At 39.8% G+C, this 23,282-nt stretch overlaps 1 protein-coding gene across 1 annotated transcript in view; it reads left to right on the top strand.

Annotated features, from left to right (window-relative positions):
• The window catches only part of SPAG17 (sperm associated antigen 17), a 234,388-nt gene that overhangs the window by 73,431 nt on the left and 137,675 nt on the right, over positions 1 to 23,282 (top strand). The window contains exons 5-10 of the mRNA XM_046019408.1: positions 11,549 to 11,735; positions 13,266 to 13,460; positions 16,612 to 16,793; positions 20,450 to 20,611; positions 21,788 to 21,860; positions 22,065 to 22,177. Of these exons, the coding sequence (XP_045875364.1) occupies positions 11,549 to 11,735; positions 13,266 to 13,460; positions 16,612 to 16,793; positions 20,450 to 20,611; positions 21,788 to 21,860; positions 22,065 to 22,177 (912 nt within the window). The remainder of the gene's footprint in view (positions 1 to 11,548; positions 11,736 to 13,265; positions 13,461 to 16,611; positions 16,794 to 20,449; positions 20,612 to 21,787; positions 21,861 to 22,064; positions 22,178 to 23,282) is intronic.

A 23,282-nucleotide genomic window follows, 5' to 3' on the forward strand; every position in this document is an offset into this window, starting at 1 on the left:
AAATTATATTCATACGAACACAAATGATGATCCAGTTTTCCATCCATCGAAGCTCTTTACATCATGTGTGGGAGCTTGGTATCTTAAGAAATACTCAGGGACATTAAGACTTGGCAGAAGAGGGGCGCCTGGGTGGCTCAGTGGATTAGGCCGCTGCCTTCGGCTCAGGTCATGATCTCAGGGTCCTGGGATCGGGCCCCGCATCGGGCTCTCTGCTCCGCAGGGAGCCTGCTTCCTCCTCTCTCTCTGCCTGCGTCTCTGCCTACTTGTGATCTCTCTCTCTGTCAAATAAATAAATAAAATCTTTAAAAAAAAAAAAGACTTGGCAGAAGAAAAATGGGAAAATTTGAAACTCGTATAGAAACATCTTTCCTTGACTTTTTAAATTCCAATGTTACATGGGAATCTGGATTATAAAAAATAGACAGTGAGTCCTGTGAAAATCTCTGTACCTTCTGTTTGCTCTGTGCAAGGAGACCTAACATGCTACAGAGTATCAGTTTACTTGTTTGCCAACAACTTTAAGGCAGCAATTGTTGGTAATAGAAAAAAGTTTTAGATTTCAGTGCTCGAATTTTAAGTAACAGTACGTGGAATATCCTGGCAGCTCAGGAAAAGTTTTTAAAGCTCATGACAATGTAAAAATATTTCTGCAGTGATTTTGCTCAACATTTCTTTGAAATGTGAACTATAATAATACAGTTCTGGGATTCTGAAGATACAGAAACAATCTTAGTTTATTTTTTGAAAATTCCAAGTCCAAAGGAATTGGGGCTTGACTTTTAGATTTACAGGTATGTGCGTATATATGTAATTGATGCCTAAGAGAACTCTGAGCAATCAAGAGCCAACAATTACATAGTCTAATTTGATGTCTTCCTTAGATTGGGCTCCCCAAACACCAGCCCTAAATCTCTCAGTTGCGACCATAAGAGTAAGTGCTAAGTAAATGGATGAAATCTGATTGGAATGGAGTCCTGTCCAGAAAAGACTCCTGGTAAAGGCAAGAGAAAGAGAGTTGTTTGAGGGATGATATAATCTCTGTTCATTTCAACACCACCACCCAACCAGTCAATTAGAAACAATTGAGGTTAATGCTCGTCAGCCAGTGAGTTTGGCAGAAAGTAAAATAAGTATGAAGTACGGAAAACTGACCCATGCTGTGGATTAGAAAATGCAAAAAAGAAAAGAGGACTTGAGCCAGATTATTCATCTTTCCTGAACCCCAGGATGGGATTCTGAGATTCCTACAAGGGGAGGGACTGTCCCTTCAGCTTTTTAACAACAACCTGAAATGTATGTAGATGTTTTCTTTCAAATGCTAATTTTGTTGCTGACCACTGTGCAACCCAAATTGGGCTTTGTATCTCCTTTGCTGAACTTTCAGAATTGTATTTTTTTTTTAAATGAATGCTTAAAAAGTATCTGTAGCCAGTAATTACCGAAAAGACTTAGGGAGAAGATTTGGACAAAAATAACTAATATAATTAGGTCCGGGTTCTTTATCCCCAGTGAAACAAATAGATCATTCTATGTTCTGTTTTAATCGGCCAAAGTTTTTCTTAAAAATAAGTGGCGAAAAAGAAAGATAAGTAGTGAATAATATAGCTCCAATTGCCAAATACAGTAAAAATGTCATTATTTTAGATTCCGCTGATTTTAATAACCTGTAGCACTTCCCTGTGGGCCCTGCTTACCGTTACGTTTGCTTTGTCCTTGAGGAAAGTTTGCTGGCTAATTAATATTATAAAAAATAATGCAAGCAAAGATTTTTTAAAAGAACAGTTTTGAAGCCTTTAGCACATGAATTTCTGAAAGGCAAATGCCTGCCTCTAATTGCAATTAAGTCGAAAATATTTGAAAACTCTGATCTATTTGGAAACACCTTATTGGTTCTTTCCAAATATACATGAAGAAAACATTCTATCGCTATAAATATGTTTTAGAATTTCAGAAAATCTGATTCTTTCATACCACTACTCTCAAATTGGATTTTGTTATATCAAAATCTGAATGAGAGTGCTTTGTTTAGAAACGACTTTTCCTTGCACACATCATCATCTCAACACTTCTTTAGCTTTAGTTCTAGCAGTGTCTGTCTGTCGCTAATTATTAACTTAAACATTTACCGAAACAAGTATTTAGAGGAACAACATCCTAAGCACATCCTATGTTCATAATGTTCATTATAATTTTAAAATAAATGACATGGTTTCTATTCTGATCCATGTTTTCATGTAGTCATTATCTGAGTATTATAGCATCGTTCACATTTTTACTTCTGTTTCACTCCAACTTCCACATTAGATATTAATCTAAACATTTATTTAAAGCTAAAGCACTTTATTGTGAATGTATTTAAAATACATTGAGAATTCAAGTAAAAGGAAACACTTAATCATTGAAAAAAGAGATGCAAAATGACTATAATAAAAAAAAAAACACCATTTAAATAATCGGCTAAACTAAATCTAGTCTTCCTGTGCCTCTGTGTCCAGTTCAGAAAATTTGCATATTTTAGGTTTTAGGAAAACATCCAAACATATTCTAACTGTGCTTTATTTTTTCTTAAAGATTTTATTTATTTATTTGATAGAGAGAGAGATCACAAGTAGGCAGAGAGTCAGGCAGAGAGAGAAGGGGAAGCAGACTCCCCGCTACGCACAGCGCCCGATGCAGGGCTCGATCCCAGGACCCCAAGATCATGACCTGAGCTGAAAGCAGAGGCTTAACCCACTGAGCCACCCTGGTGCCCCAAACTATGCTTTTAATTTGTGAATTCAAATAACCAGTCCATAGCTTCTTGGATATTTTTAGCATATCTTTCATGTAAAAGCAGAACAGTGCTGACTCTTTCTGGCTCATATACTTAGTACACGTTGCCTTATTTTCCAAAGTACTAGAATTGGAAAAGAGGGAGGTCCACAGTCAAGAACTATGCAGAGATGGTTTGGGTAAATTTTCTTAAAACAGACCCAAATTAAAAGTACGTAAATGTGATAAGACGTCATGATGAAGCCACAAACAACCCAGAGCTTGCTCCGAAGGAGGGACAAAGAAAAATTAGGGTCACTTTCACAGACGTTTTTAGACCTTACTCCAGTTGAAACCCCAAAATACTGGAAACCCGCCAACGTAATGCCATTTTTTGTGTGTGTTTTGTTTTAAAGAAAGGCCATAGGGACATACCAGGAAATTACAGGCTGGTTAGTTTTGATTCAGTTGTGGTTAAAATCTTCAAAAACTGTTTTAAGAAATCAAACAGAGGAAGAGCAGGAACTTAGTTTAGAGGGACCCGTGTGGTTTCAGGAAAGGAATAACTTGCCTCACTAACTGGATGGAATTCTTTGAAGCTGGATTATCAAAATGAGGATACTACCAACAAAACGGTTGGAGGTAAAGAGCTACAAAATTCAGCAATTCAGGGTAAATAATCAGTGACTCCCTCCCAAACTGATCTCTAGAAGAGAAGAAGTGTTTTCCTAATTGGGATGCTTTTCATTAATGAAAACTTCTTCACGGACTTCAGGGAAGAAACTAAAGAAACACCCACGTTTAAAATAGAGTAGTATTTTAAAATACAAACAGCTATAATTCCAACAGCAAAGGATAATATTCAGTTACCCGTTATTGACTCTTTGGCATTAGACTAAGCTCTTTACACATGTTATATCATTTAATCTTTCAAATGACTTTATGAGGTACAGAGTATTATTTTTGATTTGCAGATGGGGAAACTAAAGGTGTGAATAGCTACTCAGAGGTGTAGCTGGGAATCATATCCAAAACGTCAGACACTTAAGATCATGTCCTCAACGCCTGCACAGACGCCTTCCGAATGTGTCCCAATCATTATGCACAATGGCACTCTTGGCTCACCATCAATACAGTGCCTGCCCAGAGATGTTTCCCTGCAAGAGGCATGGCTTTGCTCAGTGATCTGCCATCAGCCATCTGGTCCCACTAATTATACTGCCTATAATATCCCGACAGAAAGTGTGGGGACGAGTCAAGGAAAGGAACAGAGCTCTCTAAAGACGAAGTCTATAGAGCTAAGCATCCACTGGTTCCCAAGGGAATTCTGACTTCATTTCTGGTTCTGTCCCCCTGCCCAGAAATCACATGGTCTTTGGGAACATCTCCTAGAACTAGACTTCCTGAGATTACTCCGAAGAGCCTCACCCCCTCTCTGCCCTTCTGAATGTGGAGGTAGGACTACACTGGCTGATTCACTGCCAAAGCCTCTGTGTCACATAGAATCCTGCAAGAGAGAGACAGCAGGTAGACATCAGATCTACCCCCTCACTATCACCAACCACAGTCATGGCCATGTTTTGATTCGGTGGATTAGGAACGGCACCTGAAGATGGCAATATGGCACCCCAGGATATTCTGCAGGAGGTACCCGAAGAGATGACCCAAAGATTGCATCATTGGGTCAAGAGAGCCCACAACATGCCTAGACTTGCATTTTCTACACCACAGCATCTGTCTAGAAGAGCAGGCTCCTAACTCAACTGCATGCATTATATTTTCTGTTTGGCAGGGCAACAGAGTGGAGAGCAGAGGGGAAAGAAAAAATAGAAAATACAGAAAAGGAGAAACAACATGTTCATAATGCCATAATGCCATTACAATTAATGTTAACACTCTGATGTGTTTCCTTTTTTTTGTTCTGTGAATTTTTTTCTTTATATAATCACTGTAAATTAAAACACATCATAATTTTACTCATTACCTCAGCATCCACATCTATCATTATTGTTGGTTGTAGGATATTCTATGACTACCATAATTATCTGAACCATTCCTCTATTGTTAAATGTTTCAGTTATTTCCATAATTTTTTATAATAAACAATGTTGTTATCAGCACCTCTGTAGTATAGAATTCTTCATATTTTGGATAACTTCCCTAGCATTGGTTTCTAGAAATGGATTCATTGGGCCTCAGAATGTTCCCATAACTTGTGTTTCCAGAGTAGGTTCTGGAAGCCTTTAGGCCCAGTTCTTTTTTTTTTTTCTTTTCAGCGTAACAGAATTCATTGTTTATGCACCACACCCAGTTCTCCATGCAATACGTGCCCTCCATAATAGACCCAGTTCTTAATTTTAAAAAAAAAGAAAGAAAGAAAGAAATTCCTCCCCTGCTACCCGTCAAATGAACTTGGAAACCACTCTGTATTATGCACAACTCTTGGGAGATTTAACAACACATTAGCTTATTAAAGATTGAGGGATTTCATGAAAATACATGTGTTTAATCTTCTTTAAGCTACTGTCTCTTAACCATATTTGACACATACACGTCTTTCAGCCTAACTATTATCTTCTTGTCTTCTGTGACCATAAGAATGGCTCATTTGTGAGACGCAGTAATCTCTTGAAAGACAACTAAAGTAACAGAAAACAGACCTAGTTTTTCATAAGCCACATAATAAAGGAGTGACTTAGTTACTTAACCACAATGTTTTCTTATCTATATCCTTAATATTGTTGTGGGAATCTTACGATAGAGCACATGTGAAATCACAGAGTACTACGCAAATAAGCAGATGCGCTGTTATCTATAAGAAAAAGATGTAGGAGAGCTATTTACCAACAGTTCCACTGACTTTTACGATTCGTCTCCCTTTTATTGGATAACGTAACAAATACCTGTCAAGGTTTTTGAAGGTATTTGAAGGCATTTGAATGTTGGCATCGAGAGCCATTTAGAAAATAAAGTACAATCTAGAATCTTTGAGAATGTCAAATAACTAGGTTGCCTGTTAGAGAGAGGGAGAATTTTGTATATTTCCCTTTTTAAAAATAGTGAGAATAACAAAACTGAAGATTCTAGGTAAGTGTTGCTTGATTCGTAGCTAAGTATATGACATGCTAATACTTCTTTAGTTTGTGGCTAAAACAAGAGCCCCACATCTGCTATGTAGCTTAACTGGGTAAGAAATCTCTGTTCCTAGCCACAGCCTTCTCACAGTAGGGGACACCAGATGTTTTATTGTATGCAGTGCATTTTAAAGAAAATGTACTCTGTAAGGAACTTGCCTTCACCTTCATATGCTGGGGAACATGTGTTCCCTAAACATGGTGGAAAGAGGGGCCTTTTGGATATACCCTTCCTAAATTTTTGTCTTGAATTGGCAAGATCGCCCTGAGTTAAGTTTTGTGCAGATGACCATAGAATGGGAACATTCATGCCATGCTCCCCAGAAGCAAGGAAGGCCAGAAGAAAAGTTGGTGTGAACAAATTTTAGTTTATGATTTAGGAAGGGGTCAAATTTGGTGAATGCTCAGCTAATCTGGTTCACTCCCTAGAATCCCCCATCTCCAAATCTCAAGACATAAACTCATAGAGGGAGGGGCTGATTCTGGATACGAGAAAACAGACAGGAGGGAAGACCAGAGGTGATTTTGCTATGATTGGTGTTTGGTAGAAAAGGAGGTGTCACTTTTGACCACAATAGAATTCTAGGGGCTGGTCATTGCCAAGAACCTCAGGAACAAAGGGACTGTCCTGGTTCAGTTCAAGTGTGGAGGCTTGGAGGCATGGGGAACAGGTGGAATATGTGGGGGAGAAGTGGGGAACCACAATTAGAGTCAGGCATGGGAGAGCAAAAGGGACTGGGTAGGACAGCATGTTCAGAAATCCACCAAGAACTTCTCTGCCTGGATCCGGTGCCCCAAATAACCTAGGTACTTCCGTTGGCTTCTGTTCTCTACTGTATGATCTCTCTGCACCAGGAAAATGCATACATAGTCGCTCTACCTAGGAAATTCTTTACATAGATTACTGTGTAACCTTCTTGAAATTCCATCCATTGAAGAAAACATTATTGTTACACAGAAGATGCAAAACACTAAATTGTGTAGTGAGAACAGTAACAATGATGTTAAAATGGTGGGTAAACATAATTTGAAAGATCTCACTAAATATCTTCACTCATCTTCTCCGGTGGTTTTTTGTCAGCTCTCTGTATTTCAGATTTTCCAATAATGACTATTATTTTTATAATTTTAAAAAAGAGGGGGACCTGGGTGGCTCAGTGGATTAAGCCGCTGCCTTCGGCTCAGGTCATGATCTCAGGGTCCTGGGATCGAGCCCCGCATCAGGCTCTCTGCTCCGCAGGTGAGCCTGCTTCCTCCTCTCTCTCTGCCTGCCTCTCTGCCTACTTGTGATCTCTCTCTCTGTCAAATAAATAAATAAAATCTTTTAAAAAAATGTATTAAAAAAGAGTTACTTAAACGAATCAGGATTTATAAGTATTTTTAAGATACTTTCATGAAAGGAGGGAGGTAGATATTGATAATTTCAGTGTCAATGGAAATGTGTTTAAAAAGATGCTTTTCTCCAGGCAACCAAGCTTTGCCTTGTTAAGGGAATGCAAAAGCAAAAAGAAAGAAAAAGAACAGGCCACGCAACAGAAAGAGTAGGTGAGGAGGGTGAAGCTATGGAGAAACAAAAGGGCATCCAACAAATAGTAGTATTTAGCCCCTGGAAAGACAGAGTAGAAGGAGGGCAGAAGGCCTGGCAAAGAAGGTGGAAAGATATCAAAGACTGAGAATTACAGGACCAGAGAAATAAAATGACTTTAGGCTTTGGAGCCCAACCCCACTTTTGTCTCTACAGTGGTGGTATGTCTGGGGGCAAACTGTGTGTTGCCATTTATACAACGTGAACAAAACTACCCATCTCACAGGTTGCACTTGGAGAACAAATGAAAGATGATGATGTCTAGAAAGCACCTGTCATACTCCAGAGCTGAGTCTCTGTAATTTATTGCTAATTTTACATTTTGGTTGTGGTCTGCCCTGCTCTCTCTGGGCTCCCAAGAAACCTTACAGAATAAAGGACTCAGGGAGTTCCTTACCTTAGAGAACTCCAGCCTTGCCAAAGAAGCTCCAAAGGGATGGGAGCTGTGTGGCTGCCCATGTGCTCATAACCCCACCTAGGAGAGCCAGCAGGGTGAAAGGGCCCTTTACCATCGTATCAGGAAAAGGATAAAGAAACTAGTTTTAAACTTCCTCTGTACTCAGCAGTATTTTTTGGAAAGATAGACTAAGTGAATGGGTGTATGAAATACCCATGTTTATTCTTCTGGATGTACTTGAGAATAATTTAATCTGTAATGGTTTCTCCCTTTCAGTTCTAAAGGTCACTTTGAGATTTTATTTAAAATCACAGTTGTGGAAGTTTCTGGAAGCTTTTGATGGCAGAGTTAGGACTTCTCTGTGGCAAGGCTAGCTGTCCACCAAGGAGCTACATGGGAGTGTTCCACTTGAGTGGATTTAAAATGATCCAAGTGTGGCTGCCTGAGCGCCTGTGTGAGTCTTGCCAATGCCTCCGAGCTAACTGGACTCAGGGGCATTGATTTGTACTCTGGTTTCATTTTAAATTAACAATCTCAAAATTTCCAATAAGCTCTCAACACTGGCAGAGAGTTCTACCATATTTCTTCACTAAACTTGCCCTCCCACTTTCTGACATGACTCATGTTACCATCCCTGTTTAAAACCTCTTACCTCGTACCTGCCTGTACTTGGCCAATAACTGTGCCTCAATCCTTCACTTGAAAAAAAATTGAAACATTCCCTTAACACCATGAAGACTTCTCTGTTTCTTAAACCCACACCCAGCCACCCCCCTCTTCTTGCTCCTCTTACTAAACTGAGAAATGGCTTTTCCTCCTAGCAAAGGAAATGGACACAGTCTCTAGATCTGTCCCCATCATACCTCCTCAAGGACTTTAGTCCCCCTGAAGCCATCTCCCAAGATGTGGATCATGTTCTGCCTCCCCCACCTAAGCTTGGGCTACTCTTTCCTTGCCCACTCTTCTGCTATCCTCACTCTTGAACATACCTCTCTCTCCTTTATGACTCAGGGCCTTTGTACCACACTTTGTCTTTTGCTTGCTTCTCCCACGGATGATTCCTCATCTTTCAGGTCTTCATTCAAATATCACCTCCTCAGAGAAGCCCTCAATCACCAACTTATTAGAGAGGTTTCCTCAGTTGTGTGCCTCTCATTGGGTTTTAGTCTTCACAAAAGTCACGTATTTTTGCCTGTTTGGGATGTGCTTTTTGTCTCTTTCTTCCCCAGTGGCTAGGAGCTCAAGGGGATAAGCCCAGCTGTAGTTTATGCATGAGTTCATGTCTGGTGCAGAAAGAAATGCTGGGGCTTTTCACCTTTGCACCTTACCTTGTGCACTCCTTGCTGCCTCCACCCAAGGCTAGTAATGACATCAGCAGACTTTCCCTGATGCTTTTCGCTGGGGCAGTGTAGACAGAGTTTCCCCACCCCAGGCACTAGGCCCTCGTGGATAATCCATAGTTACCTCTGACACTTCTAGGTGCCAAAGTCTAAGCCAAACTCTTTCTGGAGCCCTCAACATCCAGAAGTTACATAGAGTAAAGGATTGCCTCTCTCCTTTTCTGTGCTTCATTCTGTTAGCTGGGTGTCAAAGCAACGTATCTTCTACTCTTCTTGTCTTTAATGTATTATGATGTAATTTTCAAATTTGATTTCTTGATCTCTGGAAAATACAGAACCCAGATGCTACTACAATATATATATTTTTTTATTTTGTTGTTCCAATTGTGTAGAAAAAGCAAATAATATCAGCATATTCCAGATCTTCTGTATGGCCAACTTATGATCCAGTACTGACACAGAATTTTAATGAACACAACCTATTTGTATTTCTAAACAAATGCATTGAAAGTGTAATTACATTATGAAATAATGCACAAAGCTTTCAGCAATTGTATGAAAAGAAAAAAATGATGGGAAAATTGGGTCTTTACATGGTATATGGCAGTCCAAATATGCTCCAGAGCAATGTGTAAAGAGTTTGCTCTGCCCACTGATGTTTTGTGTTGATCCCATCTTTGAATGTATCAAAGAGCAACCACTGATTTTTGTCTATACATTTTAAACTAGCGTTGTAATAAAAATAATATGTTGGTGCTAGGTTCCCCAAAGAATCTATTAACCTTTAAAACTTGTTAATATAATACTTAAACTTTGAAAAACTTTATCAAGAAGATGTTAGAGGAAACTATTCTTTCTGGGTTTTTTTAACTTTTACATTAGTTTCAGAAGTAGAATTTAGTGATTCATCAGTTGCACGTAACACCCCGTGCTCATTCCATCAAGTGCCCTCCTTAATGCCCATCCCCCAGTTACCCCTTCCTCCCAGCCACCTCCCTTCTAGCAACCCTCAATTTGTTTCCTAGAGTTCAGCATCTCTTTTGGTTCGCCTGTCTCTCAATTTTCATCTTATTTTTCCTTCCCTTCCCCCTGTTTATCTGATTTGTTTTTTTTAATTCCATATATGAGTGAAATCATATGGTATTTGTCTTTCTTTGAATGACTTATTTTGTTTAGCATAATACAGTCTAGTTCCATCCATGTCATTGCAAATGGCAAGATTTCATTCTTTTTGATGGCTGAGTAATATTCCATTATATATATATATATACACACATATATACATATATATGTGTGTATATATATATCTGTATATATAAAGAAAGGTATATAGTATATAGAGAGGGTTTTATATATATATGGTGTGTGTGTGTATGTATATACACACACACACATATTATTAATTAAATGTGTGTGTGTGTGTATCCTCTTCTTTATCCATTCATCTGTTGATGAACATCTGGGGTTTTTCCATCTTTCCATAGTTTAGCTATTGTGGACATTGGTGCTATAAATACGGGGGTGCATGTGCCCCTTTGAATCACTATGTTTGTATCCTTTGGATAAATACCTCCTAGTGTAATTGCTGGGTTGTGGGGTAGCTCTATTTTTAACTTTTTGAAGAACCTTCATACTGTTTTTGAGAGTGGCTGCACCATTTTTTTTTTAACTTTTGGGGGTTTTTTTGTTTTGTTTTGTTTTGTTTTTAAAGATTTATTTATTTATTTATTCATCAGACAGAGATCACAAGGAGGCAGAGAGACAGGCGGAGAGAGAGAGAGAGGAGGAAGCAGGCTTCCCGTTGAGCAGAGAGCCCGATGCGGGGCTCGATCCCAGAACCCTAGGATCATGACCTGAGCCGAAGGCAGAGGCTTTAACCCACTGAGCCACCCAGGTGCCCCTTTTGTTTTGTTTTTAATGGAAAAGCCAACCTCTCTCTTAGACTCAGACCGAGACTTCTCAGGGTTAGGCTGCAAGCTAAACCCAAGTTCCTGCCATCACGAGGTACTCAGTATCCCCCGCTCACCCTGCCCCCGACCCAAATGGAGGTAGTTTATAGGCCTATGCTTGACTCTCCCTTTGGATGAATTTTCTTTTAGAAAGCCACTTGTGTAAAAGGTCTCCTGTCACCTACCCCACAGTCCTCATGTGTAGATGTGCCTTATCGCAAGTCGGGCCCAACCTGGGATCTCCACGATCCTGGCTTGAAGAATGACTACCCGCAAAATAAATTGAGTAAACAAGCAATTGAATGAAATAAAGAATTAATTCGCCAACAGTAGAAAAGCTATTGTTTGCTCACCATATGATTTGGAGAAAAAGTATTCTTTCTTTCCAGGTAATAGAAGATAGATTCAAAATAGAAAAGGATAAAGGGAAAGCAAAACCTCCTAAGGAGAAGAAGACCTCCGGTGTGAAAGTTGCCAAAGGAAAGGGAAAAGATCAGCCTGAGGCAAACACAGCAGTGAAAAAGACGACGCAGTTAAAACGGAGGGGAGAAGACGATGACACTAAACAGTACATCGGTCAGTGGCATGCTCCTCCTGCGGGCCACCTTTCACTTCCTGCTCCAACCTACAAAGTAACTTGAGAAAACATTCCAATAATGATGCTTAATCTTTCCCAGGCTTTTCGCTTTCACTCTTTCTAAAACCAGAAATCACATATCACTCGTGGTATCCTAATAGGAAAATACTGCTTTTTGCAGTTCATTTATGTTTTCAGTAAATATTCATTTGGCTTGTGTCTTGCTGTGGGGATGTTTTCATAATGCAAATGAAGTAAAAAATCAAGAGCTGACTGGGCCACCAGGTGGCTTACCACCTTGTTCAGAACATTTTAAAAAGTCAGGCGTAATTATGAAGCCAACAAGAAAATGATTATTGTAACGAGTGAAATACAGTGGTGATAAAATGAGACCAGTTAATTTGGGACTCACACAGAGCACAACACTTCCTGACCTGACCTCAGCTTCTCCCACTATTAGCTTCTCTTAGAGCAATTGGAATTTCCTTTCATTTTTGATTATTGATATAAAACTGGTTTGGCCTGTGCCACCTGTGAGTAATTCATTGCCACCTACCCTTGAACCCAAATGGAGCTTACTACGATTATTTGCATCCCATTTAAATGAGATGGCAGGCCTTCACACCCCTTGTCACTTGAACTCCCCTGCCGTAGCTCCGTTCTAAAGCCACGAGACTTATATTATGGTTTCCAATATCAACATTCCCAATATCAACACAGATTTGTTTAGGGATAGAAGAAAAATTATCACTTAAAAATGAAAAGTTTGTGCATATTGCCTTATTTGTAAATTCATCTTAATGGGCTATTGTGGAATTTAACATTTTCATGTACTATCCAGCATGACTATGAAAGTACAATTATTTTTACCTCTCAGAATCTCAGAATCTAGGAGAAAGTCCTGTTTTAACATTAGTAAAAACTGTAGCCAGAGCTAAGCAGAGGGGGAAAATATGTTAGGAAAGTGCACAATATATATCTTAAAAATTTTAATGCAAGAACTATATCACTGCTTTGTAACCCACACTCAGCATTCACACCTATTGACGTAAATACACAGAATACTCTGGTGGGGGGCACGTCCATATTCGATATTTCCCTCTCCTGTAAACACCTCTACTTATAAAATACCACAAAAAGCTGTAGCTACTCGTAATTCAGGAGTAAAGCCAGATGTGGCTCAAAAGAGTTTGAATCAAAAAAAAAAATTATAACCTAAGCCTTTTTCTTTTTACAAAAACCCAAGCACACATTTTCCATGAGTGCGGGCCCCATGTATGTTTGTCCTTCTATCATGACTCTATCTCATTTACAAGTGATTTAATATTTTGTAAAATGGCACAGCCTTCTTACTGGAAGGGTAATAATGGAAAACAGTCCACAGACCTGCACTGCAGCCAACTGGACTGTTTCTGGTGAGCCAGAGGCATTATAAACGCATGCATAATGTATGTAGCCATCGAACTGGCTGAGTGCAACCTGTTCTCTTTTAAAATGACAGCCGCTCTCCTTTATGGTATTTTGAGCAGACGATGAGCCAGATGATGGTGCCCAGCATTATATTATAGTTGTGGGCTTCAACAATCCTCAGCTATTCGCGATTATGACTGAGCTTGGCATTCCCATAAGCAGCGTGATTAAAATATCTTCAGACAATTATGAACCTCTGCAGACACACCTGGCAGCACTTAGCCAGCAGCAGGAAGTTCTTCTTCAGCCAGAAGGTATGCAGTCTGCTACACAACTCACTGAACCTTCGGTATTCTCCACTGTCTGTAAAGTACAAATAGAATTTTCTGTCCAAAAAAGAGTCCTACAGTACATTCGTTATTAAATCCTTTTAAGACTTTGATTTGCTCTTTATTCTGCTTGTACTAGCCAGGTGCTGTAAATTCTGCAAATTAAAATCATACTCTGTTTATATCCCTGTGTAGCCCCAGAGAACACAGACTGTGAGTCACAAGACTTGGGTATCTGACTACCTTTCTCAGGAACATTTAACCGATAACTTTTACCTAATGTGTAGGCTGCATAGATCAACTGTAGATAATGTGTTCTTCCAGAAGTCACCACATGGCCCAAGGGAGGTCATAGCCTTGGATTCTTGCTCTGTTCTGCTTCCGGCTTATTGTGATAAATCAGAGAGGGCACTCTATATTCCGAGCTTTAGACTAGGAAGTTGTGGGGTGAAGCCCCATCCACGCTACCATTCAGCCATTCAGGGCCTCATCTAAGGGAGTTATGCTAGAATGCCACTGTGGAAAGGGAACTAAAAGTTACCGTATACTTTAGGTGACAAGAACAAGGATTCGGTGTAAGCCTGTGTGACCTGCAAGTCCAAGATTTTCTGCCATATGCTGTTCCTTTTAGTGTTACTTATTAATGTCATTTGCACAGTGTTTTGTAATCTACACAACCACATGCCAATTTCTAAAACACTGCATTTTAAGAATTTGCTGTTCCAGGGGGAACCTGGGTGGCTCAGTCGGTTAAGCACCAGCCTTTGGCTCAGGTCATGATCCCAGGGTCCTGGGATCGAGCCCACTCGGGTTCTGTGCTCAGCCGGGAGTCTGCTACTCCTTCTGCTCCTTCCCCTGCTTATGCTCGCTCTCTCTCTCTCTCTCTCTCTCTCTCACATAAAATCTTTAAAAAAAAATTTGCTCTTCCATGTTAGAAATTACTACCACTGATGACAGGAAAAACTACCATTTACTGGGCAGATGCCTTGGGCTAGGCTTAGTGCTAAGGGCTCTAAGTGCATCAATTTATGTAGTCTCCACTACCGCCCCTGGAAGTGTGTTTTATTACAGATGGTCCCCAACTCACGATGGTTGGACTTAGCTTTCCGACTTTGGTGTGAAACAAATATGTGTTCAGTAAAAACGATACTTCCAAGTTTGAATTTTGCTTTTTTCCTCAGACTAACAACATGCTCGCTTGCCATTCTGGCTGGTGGTAGCTCCCAGTCATCCATGTGATCCCAAGGGAAAACTACCAATACACTGGCAACATTCTGTACCCCCATAGCCATTGTGTTGCTCACTTTTAGTACAGTGTTCAATAAACTACAGGAGATAGGCAACCCTTTATTATAAAACAGGCTTTGTGTTAGATGATTCTGCCCAACTGCAGGCTAAGGTAAGTATTCTGAGCATGTTTAAAGTAGGCTAGGTTAGGTGTATTATGTCAATTTCAAATGATGCATTTATTAGGATAACTCTATCCCCACTCTTAAGTCAAGGAAGATCTGATTCTTCCATTTTACCAAAAGGACTCTCAGCCTAGAGGCAGGTATTAAGTAAAACAGTTGAGATTCAGACCCAGCTGTTCCTATCTCAAAGGATAGCTGTAACATTAAATAACTTACTATTGAAGCCAGTGAGAAAATGTTCTGTAAGTGCATAGCCTCTCTATAAAAAATAACCTTACCATTTGTGACTACGTGGATGGAACTAGAGGGTATTATGCTTAGCGAAATAAGTCAATCAGAGAAAGACAATTATCATACGATCTCCCTGATATCAGGAAGTTGAGAGGCACTGTGGGAGGTTTGGGAGGTAGGAAAAGAATAAATGAAAAGATGGGATTGGGAGACAAACCATAAGAGACTCTTAATCTCACAAAGCAAACTGAGGGTTGTTGGGGGCAGGGGGTAGGGAGAAGGTGGTTGGGTTATGGGCATTGGGGAAGGTGTGTGCTATGGTGAGTGCTGTGAAGTGTGTAAACCTGGCGATTCACAGACCTGTACCCCTGGGTCTAATAATACATTATATGTTAATAAAAAAATTTAAAAAACAAAAAAGCCAAACTCAGAGGGAAAAAGCTCAGACATGTGGTTATCAGAGGCAGAGGGTGGGGGAAGGGAAAATTGGAGGGAGGTGGTCAAAAAGTACAAATTTCTAGTTATAATATAAATAATTACTAGGGATGTAATGTACAACATGATGACTATGGTTAACACTGCTCCATGATATATAAGAAAGTTGTTAAGAAGGTAATTCCTAACAGTTTTTATCACAAAGAGAAATTTCTTTTTCTTTTTCTTTCTTTTCATTCCATCTATATGAAATGTGGGTTTTTGCTGAACCTATTATGATAATTGTTTCACAATATATGTGAATCAAACCATCATGCTATATGCCTTAAACTTATACAGTAAAGTTTGTTGATTATTTCTCAATAAAACTGGGAAAGAACATCAAAAAAAATTTAATATATAGAAATAAAATCACAGAAAAATAGACTTTGTAATAGTATCCTGGGGTGTTAGTAGTAGAACCAACCCATTTAGTTATAGATATAATAAACACTAATATCTTAGGCAAAATTTCATGTGTAAATTTATGGGGATCTGTCATGATTTTATTGAGAGCACAAATGCCCAGAGAAGTCTGTAGCTGTTCAAATGTAACCCAAGGTTGACTAAAGCATCAGTCATTGATCCGGTCTATTTTTAGCCATGGGGGAAGGAGAACTGGATCAACAGCATTTCTAACCAGTTATGAAGCAAACACACCGCGGTGGTCAAAAAGCTGTCTGGCAGAAGAACTGCTCCCACATAGATGCCATCTCAGGATGATGGAAATATCCAACATGTTTAGCTCTACAAGTGTGTGGCCTTATCATAACGTTTCTGGTCTTCAAGTGTAAAAGGAAGGTGTGAAATAAGCTCATGTTTGATAATCAATTTTGGAAGAAAAATCCTCCAGTTTCATAATTGTATAACCCAAGTTCAAACCTTCTCAAAATTATGTTTCTTTACTTGCCTTTTCTGGTACTGCACAGATATCTTACAATGCATATACCTCACCATGTCCACTTACAGTGGGAAGAATTCAACATTCTCATTTTGTTTTATTAACATGTTATAATTAGACATAGAGGCTGAGAAACTGAAGAAAGAGAAGGCCATAAGAGAACTTGAAATTTTCTGGAAGTACCTGGAACCAATCCTGAATAATGAGAAACCTGAAACAAATCTCTTTGATGTTGCTCGTCTTGAATACATGGTCAAGGCAGATAACTATCCTTCTGACTGGGCAGACAACAAGATGATGGTTAGTACACGGTCTTGTGAGAGTGGTTGGGACATATGGTAGTGTGGTTCGTTTATCATTTATCATCTTCATTCTTTCCACAGACATTTATTAAGCACTGACTATATATAAAGGTTTGTGCTAGACTCATTTCTTCAAGACAGTGATAACACTGAATGCCCAGTGATGGTTATAGCCTGGTTCTTTAGCTTTTAGTGTAAGAACTAACGGCAAAAAATAAGATGGAGATGGAAACGAAGGATGGTAATTCTTTTATTTGGTGCATGTGGCTTTGATTCATACTTCATATTCTTGGCAGTAGTCTTAATATATAACATTGTTAATTATGAAAATATAAATTTTACAGTTTTTCAAATTACATTGTCTTTCTCTTTTTAATACATCAGTTCAAAATATTGTTTTTCTGGATCCTTAATTTTATCGCTAAAATTGCATTGTTAATGCATTTGGTTGACAAGGTCTATCTAATAGGATGACTTGGCCCCACCCCAACAATTAACAGACATTTTCTGAGAACGTTTACTGGTCTCTGCTACCGTGGATCTTACAGAGAGGCATGACAAAACCATGAAACAGAGAAGCGATGTGGAAGGTGCCATACACCTATGTGCTCAGTTATGTGAAACACACCCTAAATTTCCTACTAATTCAGAAAAAGAAGAAATGGGGTGCATCACAAAATAATAGCAAATGTTTGATACATGAGGGTGTTTTTAAAAAGAAGGTTGAGTGACAACTCCTCATGGATGTTATGGTAGATATCCAGGCATTCCCTGTTACACAGAACTTCTCAGGTCTCTTTCTGGTTGACGCCCCCCATTCCAACAACCAGAGGCCCTGGAGTGAGAGCGTGAACATTTCTCATGACCAGAGCCCCTGACTGGATGACCTTGAGGCGGATGTGCATATGGTGAAGTAAGGAAAACTCTGAGGAGAGGAAGACCCAAATTTGAACTTTGAAGGATGGGCAGGATTTGAATAAGTAACAATATACAGATCACTTTGAGTTATTAAGACTGTCAACATAAAGCATTAGATGTCATTATGTAGAAACAGAACACTGAAGCCTGATGCCTTGCCAATAGTAAGAATAAATACTGGCCTTGACCTATACGTGGAAAAGAAACCAAACATGAAGCCGTGGCCCAAGGCAGAGCTTGTTCTAAGCAAAACTGGTTACTCCAAACTCCCTTGGCTTGGCCTCTTTCCACACTTTCATCTGGATATCTTCATCTTCCCTGCTTTGTCTTTCACTCTTCTGCCTCCTAAACCTGAGTTCAGGAAAGAAGGCACTACCTTCTGTCCTTTACTGTTTCACACCATACAGTCTCAAGAACTTGCATATGTTTTTGGTTCAATAGAGCATAGGAGATCATAGCCATATAATTCCTGAGCCATAATTTAGAGGAAGCAATAAAAAGAGTCTTCGAAGGCACTGTCAGGCCATGTATCGTTTTCTCTTGCACTAGCTAGGGCTCTCTTCTTTGTATTTTATTTACCGCTTTCCCCACCACCTCCCTGCAAGGCATGGACTGACAAGAGCTGAAATGCGGTGAGTCCAAGGTAGAGTACATTCCATTGTACCTTCAGTACATAGATGTCATAACACCAAGGCATATATCACAGCTTCAAAAGACCCAGCACCATTCCCAGCACCCTGCTTCCTCCTCTAGTATCCACAATTTTGTGTTCATTGAAAGATTTTAATCACTCCTTTTTTAAAGAAAGTGAATTGACTATTTTACTTTTTTAAAATATAGAGTAGAATAATTTAAATGGCAATTAAAGTTCAGAAAATTTCATGTTGAAAAAATTTTATCATCTCAGTTGAAATACTAGTTATGGTAGAACATTCCTGACCTCCAAACTAAACCATCAAGGGCACCTAGTTGGGCCATGAAAGTAACAGGCAGGAATGAAAACATTCGGTCATCTGGGGAGCCATTTATAGCTGTGCGGCCTAGGTGGGCACACTGATCTTCCATCAATCAATTTGCAAGTATTTATCAAATATCTTCTTCATGCCAGAGCTGTGGTCTGGGTCCAATTGCAGTAATTTTTTTTTTTTTTTTAGAGCCCAAGCACGCCTCTATAAGGTATGCATTGTGGGTGAACAGCCCAGAATTGAGAACAATGGGGAAAGAGAGCCTTGCAAACAGTTCAGTCATGGAGTTGGGTTTGAAAAGAAAGGCCATTGGATTTCATATTGAGGAACAAAGTTCACCTTAAAGTTTAGATCACCTGAGAAACATAAAAGTAATAAATCTACTTTTTGTAGAAATAGACTAAATACGTGGTGTGGATACATGATGTCACACACTCAGCTGTATTTGGAAGTTGGTAATGGCCTCATATCCAAAGCAGAAGCCAGCCAAGGAGTCCTCTTACTCTCTAGAAGAAGGAAAGCATTAGTACCTTTGTCTGCAGACAAGCAGGCTATATTTCTGCTGAACCAAGGTAACGAAAGCTTTACATCAAATAAGTGCCCATCAAGAAGTGCTAACTGCTCATGTAAGACATCTGCAACATCTCAAGTTAAGAATTGGTTGCTGAAATAATTTTCTGGCTTTTAGCATGTGATTTGCTCTTTGATTTAAAAATGAATAAACTAGTTAAGCTAAGGGATCCAAAGGGGCAGAAGTCCTACCATATTTCTTATAAATACAAACAAAAACTTGTTTCTGTGCCAGAATTTAGGCAGACGACTAGCAGGTTGAAGATTAACTGAAGAACACTCAGTCCTAGGGTAGGCACGTGAAGCCCAGACTGGCAGCTGCGCCTTGAAGATGGGCAGATCTCAGTACCTCCCTGGACTCCTGCCAGACTGTGAGTCACTGGCCCCCCAAGAAGCTATCTAATCCTACCTTACCTTGGTAGCACGGATCTCAGATAAGCCTACTTAACTCTTCCTTGCTTTCAGGCAGACAGACCTAGTGATAACAGTACTTTTCCAGTTCTGGAAATGAAAGCCCAGGTAATAGGGGTATCTGATCTACAACTTGCTTGCTAGACAGTAAAACTTGATATTAGATACAAAAGCAGTAGACTTATTTCTTAGGTTGGTTTTTTTTTTTTCCCTCTGATGGTGGCACAGAAAAGGTATTGAAGTTACCTACCTAAGATGTTGTTTTAGAAATTGAGACATCAGAATATAGGCCATGTTGCTGAAATTAGTGGACAGGGTGTTTTTCACTTAGTTGAAGCATGCATTGGACTCTAAGAGTATTATAGCCCTATGACCCTCCAAAGGGAGCAGTCTTCATTGTGGTGAACAAGATGGTCAAGAAGGGTTCGATAGGGGCACCTGGGTGGCTCAGTGGATTAAGCCGCTGCCTTCGGCTCAGGTCATGATCTCAGGGTCCTGGGATTGAGCCCTACATCGGGCTCTCTGCTCAACAGGGAGACTGCTTCCCCCTCTCTCTCTGCCTGCCTCTCTGCCTACTTGTGATCTCTCTCTCTGTCAAATAAATAAATAAAATCTTTTAAAAAAAAAAAAAAGAAGGGTTCGATAAATGAAGATTCACTCACGACGGCTGGGACTCCATGATTTGGGGACGTGCATGGTTGGTTCAGCTGTTAAGAGAGAAATGAACCATACATCTGATTCCATCAACAAAACACTAATAACTAATTGTTACTAATTCTCTCCCCTATAGTTGGAATTGGGTACTGATATTTTTGAAAATATTGCCTGTTTGATGTATGACACCCTGGACTGGAAAAGGCAGCACCAACACTATTTGGAAAGCATGCAGCTTATCAATATCCCACAAGTGGTTAATGAGAAACCTATCTTGGAAGCCATGTCAGTTACTGAGGTAGGCACATTCTGCAATGTCTTCAGTGGACTGCATGATCAACTGAACAAAGTGATTTTCACATTTGTAAAACACACGAAGGAAAAAATTACATAAATACTTGTAGGAAGGAAATACTTCCTGCTGGAATTTAAATGGTGAGGGTGGGAACAGGGAGAGGCCACCAGGCACAGCATTAAAGGACACCCAGGTGGTCCTTTAGGGGGCTTTATGAAGCCCCCTAACTACTTGCCATGTGGAGAGCTGATGCTGGAAGCCACTTTCAGCCCATGGCACAATAAATAACACCTGGAACAAGGAGAGGGCTATTGATAAATTAATCATGGTGTTTATTTAGAACCTACCATGTGCTAGCCTTGTGCAAGGTGCTGGCAATGATGAACAAGACTCCCCCTCCCCATCCCCCTCATTGAGGTTAACCTTTAAAGAGGATGGCAGTCATGTCAACAGTGGTTTCAACATAGTGTGGTGAGAACAGTCAACTCAGGCTGCAGTAGAAACACTAAAACATGGCATCTAACCTGAGCTGGAGAGGAGCAGCCAGAGAGAGGGAGGAGTCAGGAGAGCCTCACCCAGCAGGGTAAATGATGTGGTGAAGGCTGGGTGTGAACTGTCTACAGGAATGCCTAGTGGACAAAGGGACAGAAGGGCATCCTCAAGAAAGGGGCAAAGATGACATACACAGACATGGGGTCAAAGGAGAGAAGTGTTAGGGCACAAGCCAGGACTACAGAATAAGTCTGTGTTCCAGGTGGTAGTACAAAAGGAAGAAAAACAACATGAACTCCCACTGGAGAACAGAAGCAGATATGCTTTGGTGCTGAGTTAAAGAGTTTGGGTTGTACCTGGAAAGTGATGGGGAACCATTGAAGGACTCGAAGAGGGGGAATGGTGTGATTCTGAGTCACCCAGAGACCAGTGCTCCTTTTCCCCATCCCTTTCCTGGCAATTGCTCAATGGGCTCTGTTAGGGAAAACTAAAAACTGCCTATACCCATTAATTTCTTCCCTTTGTCAGACAAAACCCTTTTGTTTGTTCCTAATATTAGCCAATGGTTTTGTGGTGTGAACATCATACAATCTCAGAATCCTGTCAGACCCCATCATATCAGCATCTGACACAAGCATCTCTCAGCTGAATATCTCAGTCGTCTCTTTTGAATTCTTCTACTTTTAGGCACCACAACCTGTTGCTCCAACCCCAGGCAAGAAGAAAGCACAGAATGAGGAACCCCAAGCGCCCCCATCAGGCAAGTATAAAACCCAAAGACCAACACCGTGAGCTGGTGCGTCAAGGACTACTGAACGTCCTCCAACTTACCTTCAGACATCCCTCTACCTACACATCCCACTTTTTTAGTGCACGGTGACAGTTTGAATTTATGGATAAAATTTTGGTAGAAGAAATGGAGATCACATATTAACTGAGCAGTGATACATTGTATATTTTACAGTGGCTTTTGTCTTAACAACTGAAGTAGACATGAGATACTACAATGACTTGCTGAATCCGATTCCAGAAGAATTCATCTCTGTGCCCCTGATACTGCATTGTATGCTGGAACAGGTAGGTGGGTACATGCCGTAGTGTCTTTCCCAGCTGGGTAACCTTGAATCCGTCATTTCATCTCTCTTTGCTTTTGGTGTTAACTATTTTAAACTACACACAAAATCCCTGAGTGTATTTTCCTTTACAAAAATTATAGAACACTCTAAGTAAAACCAAAGTTTACTTTGATCATCTACTTTAATCCCCTTTCTTTTGCTATGCTCTTTCTTTTGCTATTGCTCTCATATTCCCTGAAGTTTCAGGAGATGTATCCTTTAAACTATCTGTGTCTAGTGTCATTTTAATGGACAAGAAAGAGGAGGTAGACAAGTGGATGGGTGGCTAATAGTCTTTTTCTTTAAAATTTTCTTGCCTATTGGGTTTTCCACATATAGTATCATATCATCTGTGAAGAGTGATAGTTTGACTTCTTCTTTGCCAATTTGGATGCCTTTAATTTCCTTTTGTTGTCTGATTGCTGAGGCTAGGATTTCTAGTACTATGTTGAATAGCAGTGGTGATAATGGACATCCCTGCCGTGTTCCTGACCTTAACGGAAAAGCTTTCAGTTTTTCTCCATTGAGAATGATGTTTGCGGTGGGTTTTTCATAGATGGCTTTGATAATATTGAGGTATGTGCCCTCTATCCCTACACTTTGAAGAGTTTTGATCAGGAAGGGATGCTGTACTTTGTCAAATGCTTTTTCAGCATCTATTGAGAGTATCATATGGTTCTTGTTCTTTCTTTTATTAATGTGTTGTATAACATTGATTGATTTGTGGATGTTGAACCAACCTTGCAGCCCTGGAATGAATCCCACTTTGTCATGGTGAATAAGCCTTTTAATGTACTGTTGAATCCTATTGGCTAGTATTTTGGTGAGAATTTTTGCATCCGTGTTCATCAAGGATATTGGTCTGTAGTTCTCTTTTTTGGTGGGATCCTTGTCTGGTTTTGGGATCAAGGTGATGCTTGCCTCATAAAAGGAGTTTGGAAGTTTTCCTTCCATTTCTATTTTTTGGAACAGTTTCAGGATAATAGAACTCCACTCCAAAACTGCTAGAACTTGTATAGGAATTCAGTAAAGTGTCAGTATATAAAATCAATGCACAGAAATCAGTT

This window comes from Meles meles, chromosome 1 (genome assembly GCF_922984935.1).
Source record: "Meles meles chromosome 1, mMelMel3.1 paternal haplotype, whole genome shotgun sequence".
In the NCBI taxonomy this organism is placed as follows: domain Eukaryota; kingdom Metazoa; phylum Chordata; class Mammalia; order Carnivora; family Mustelidae; genus Meles; species Meles meles.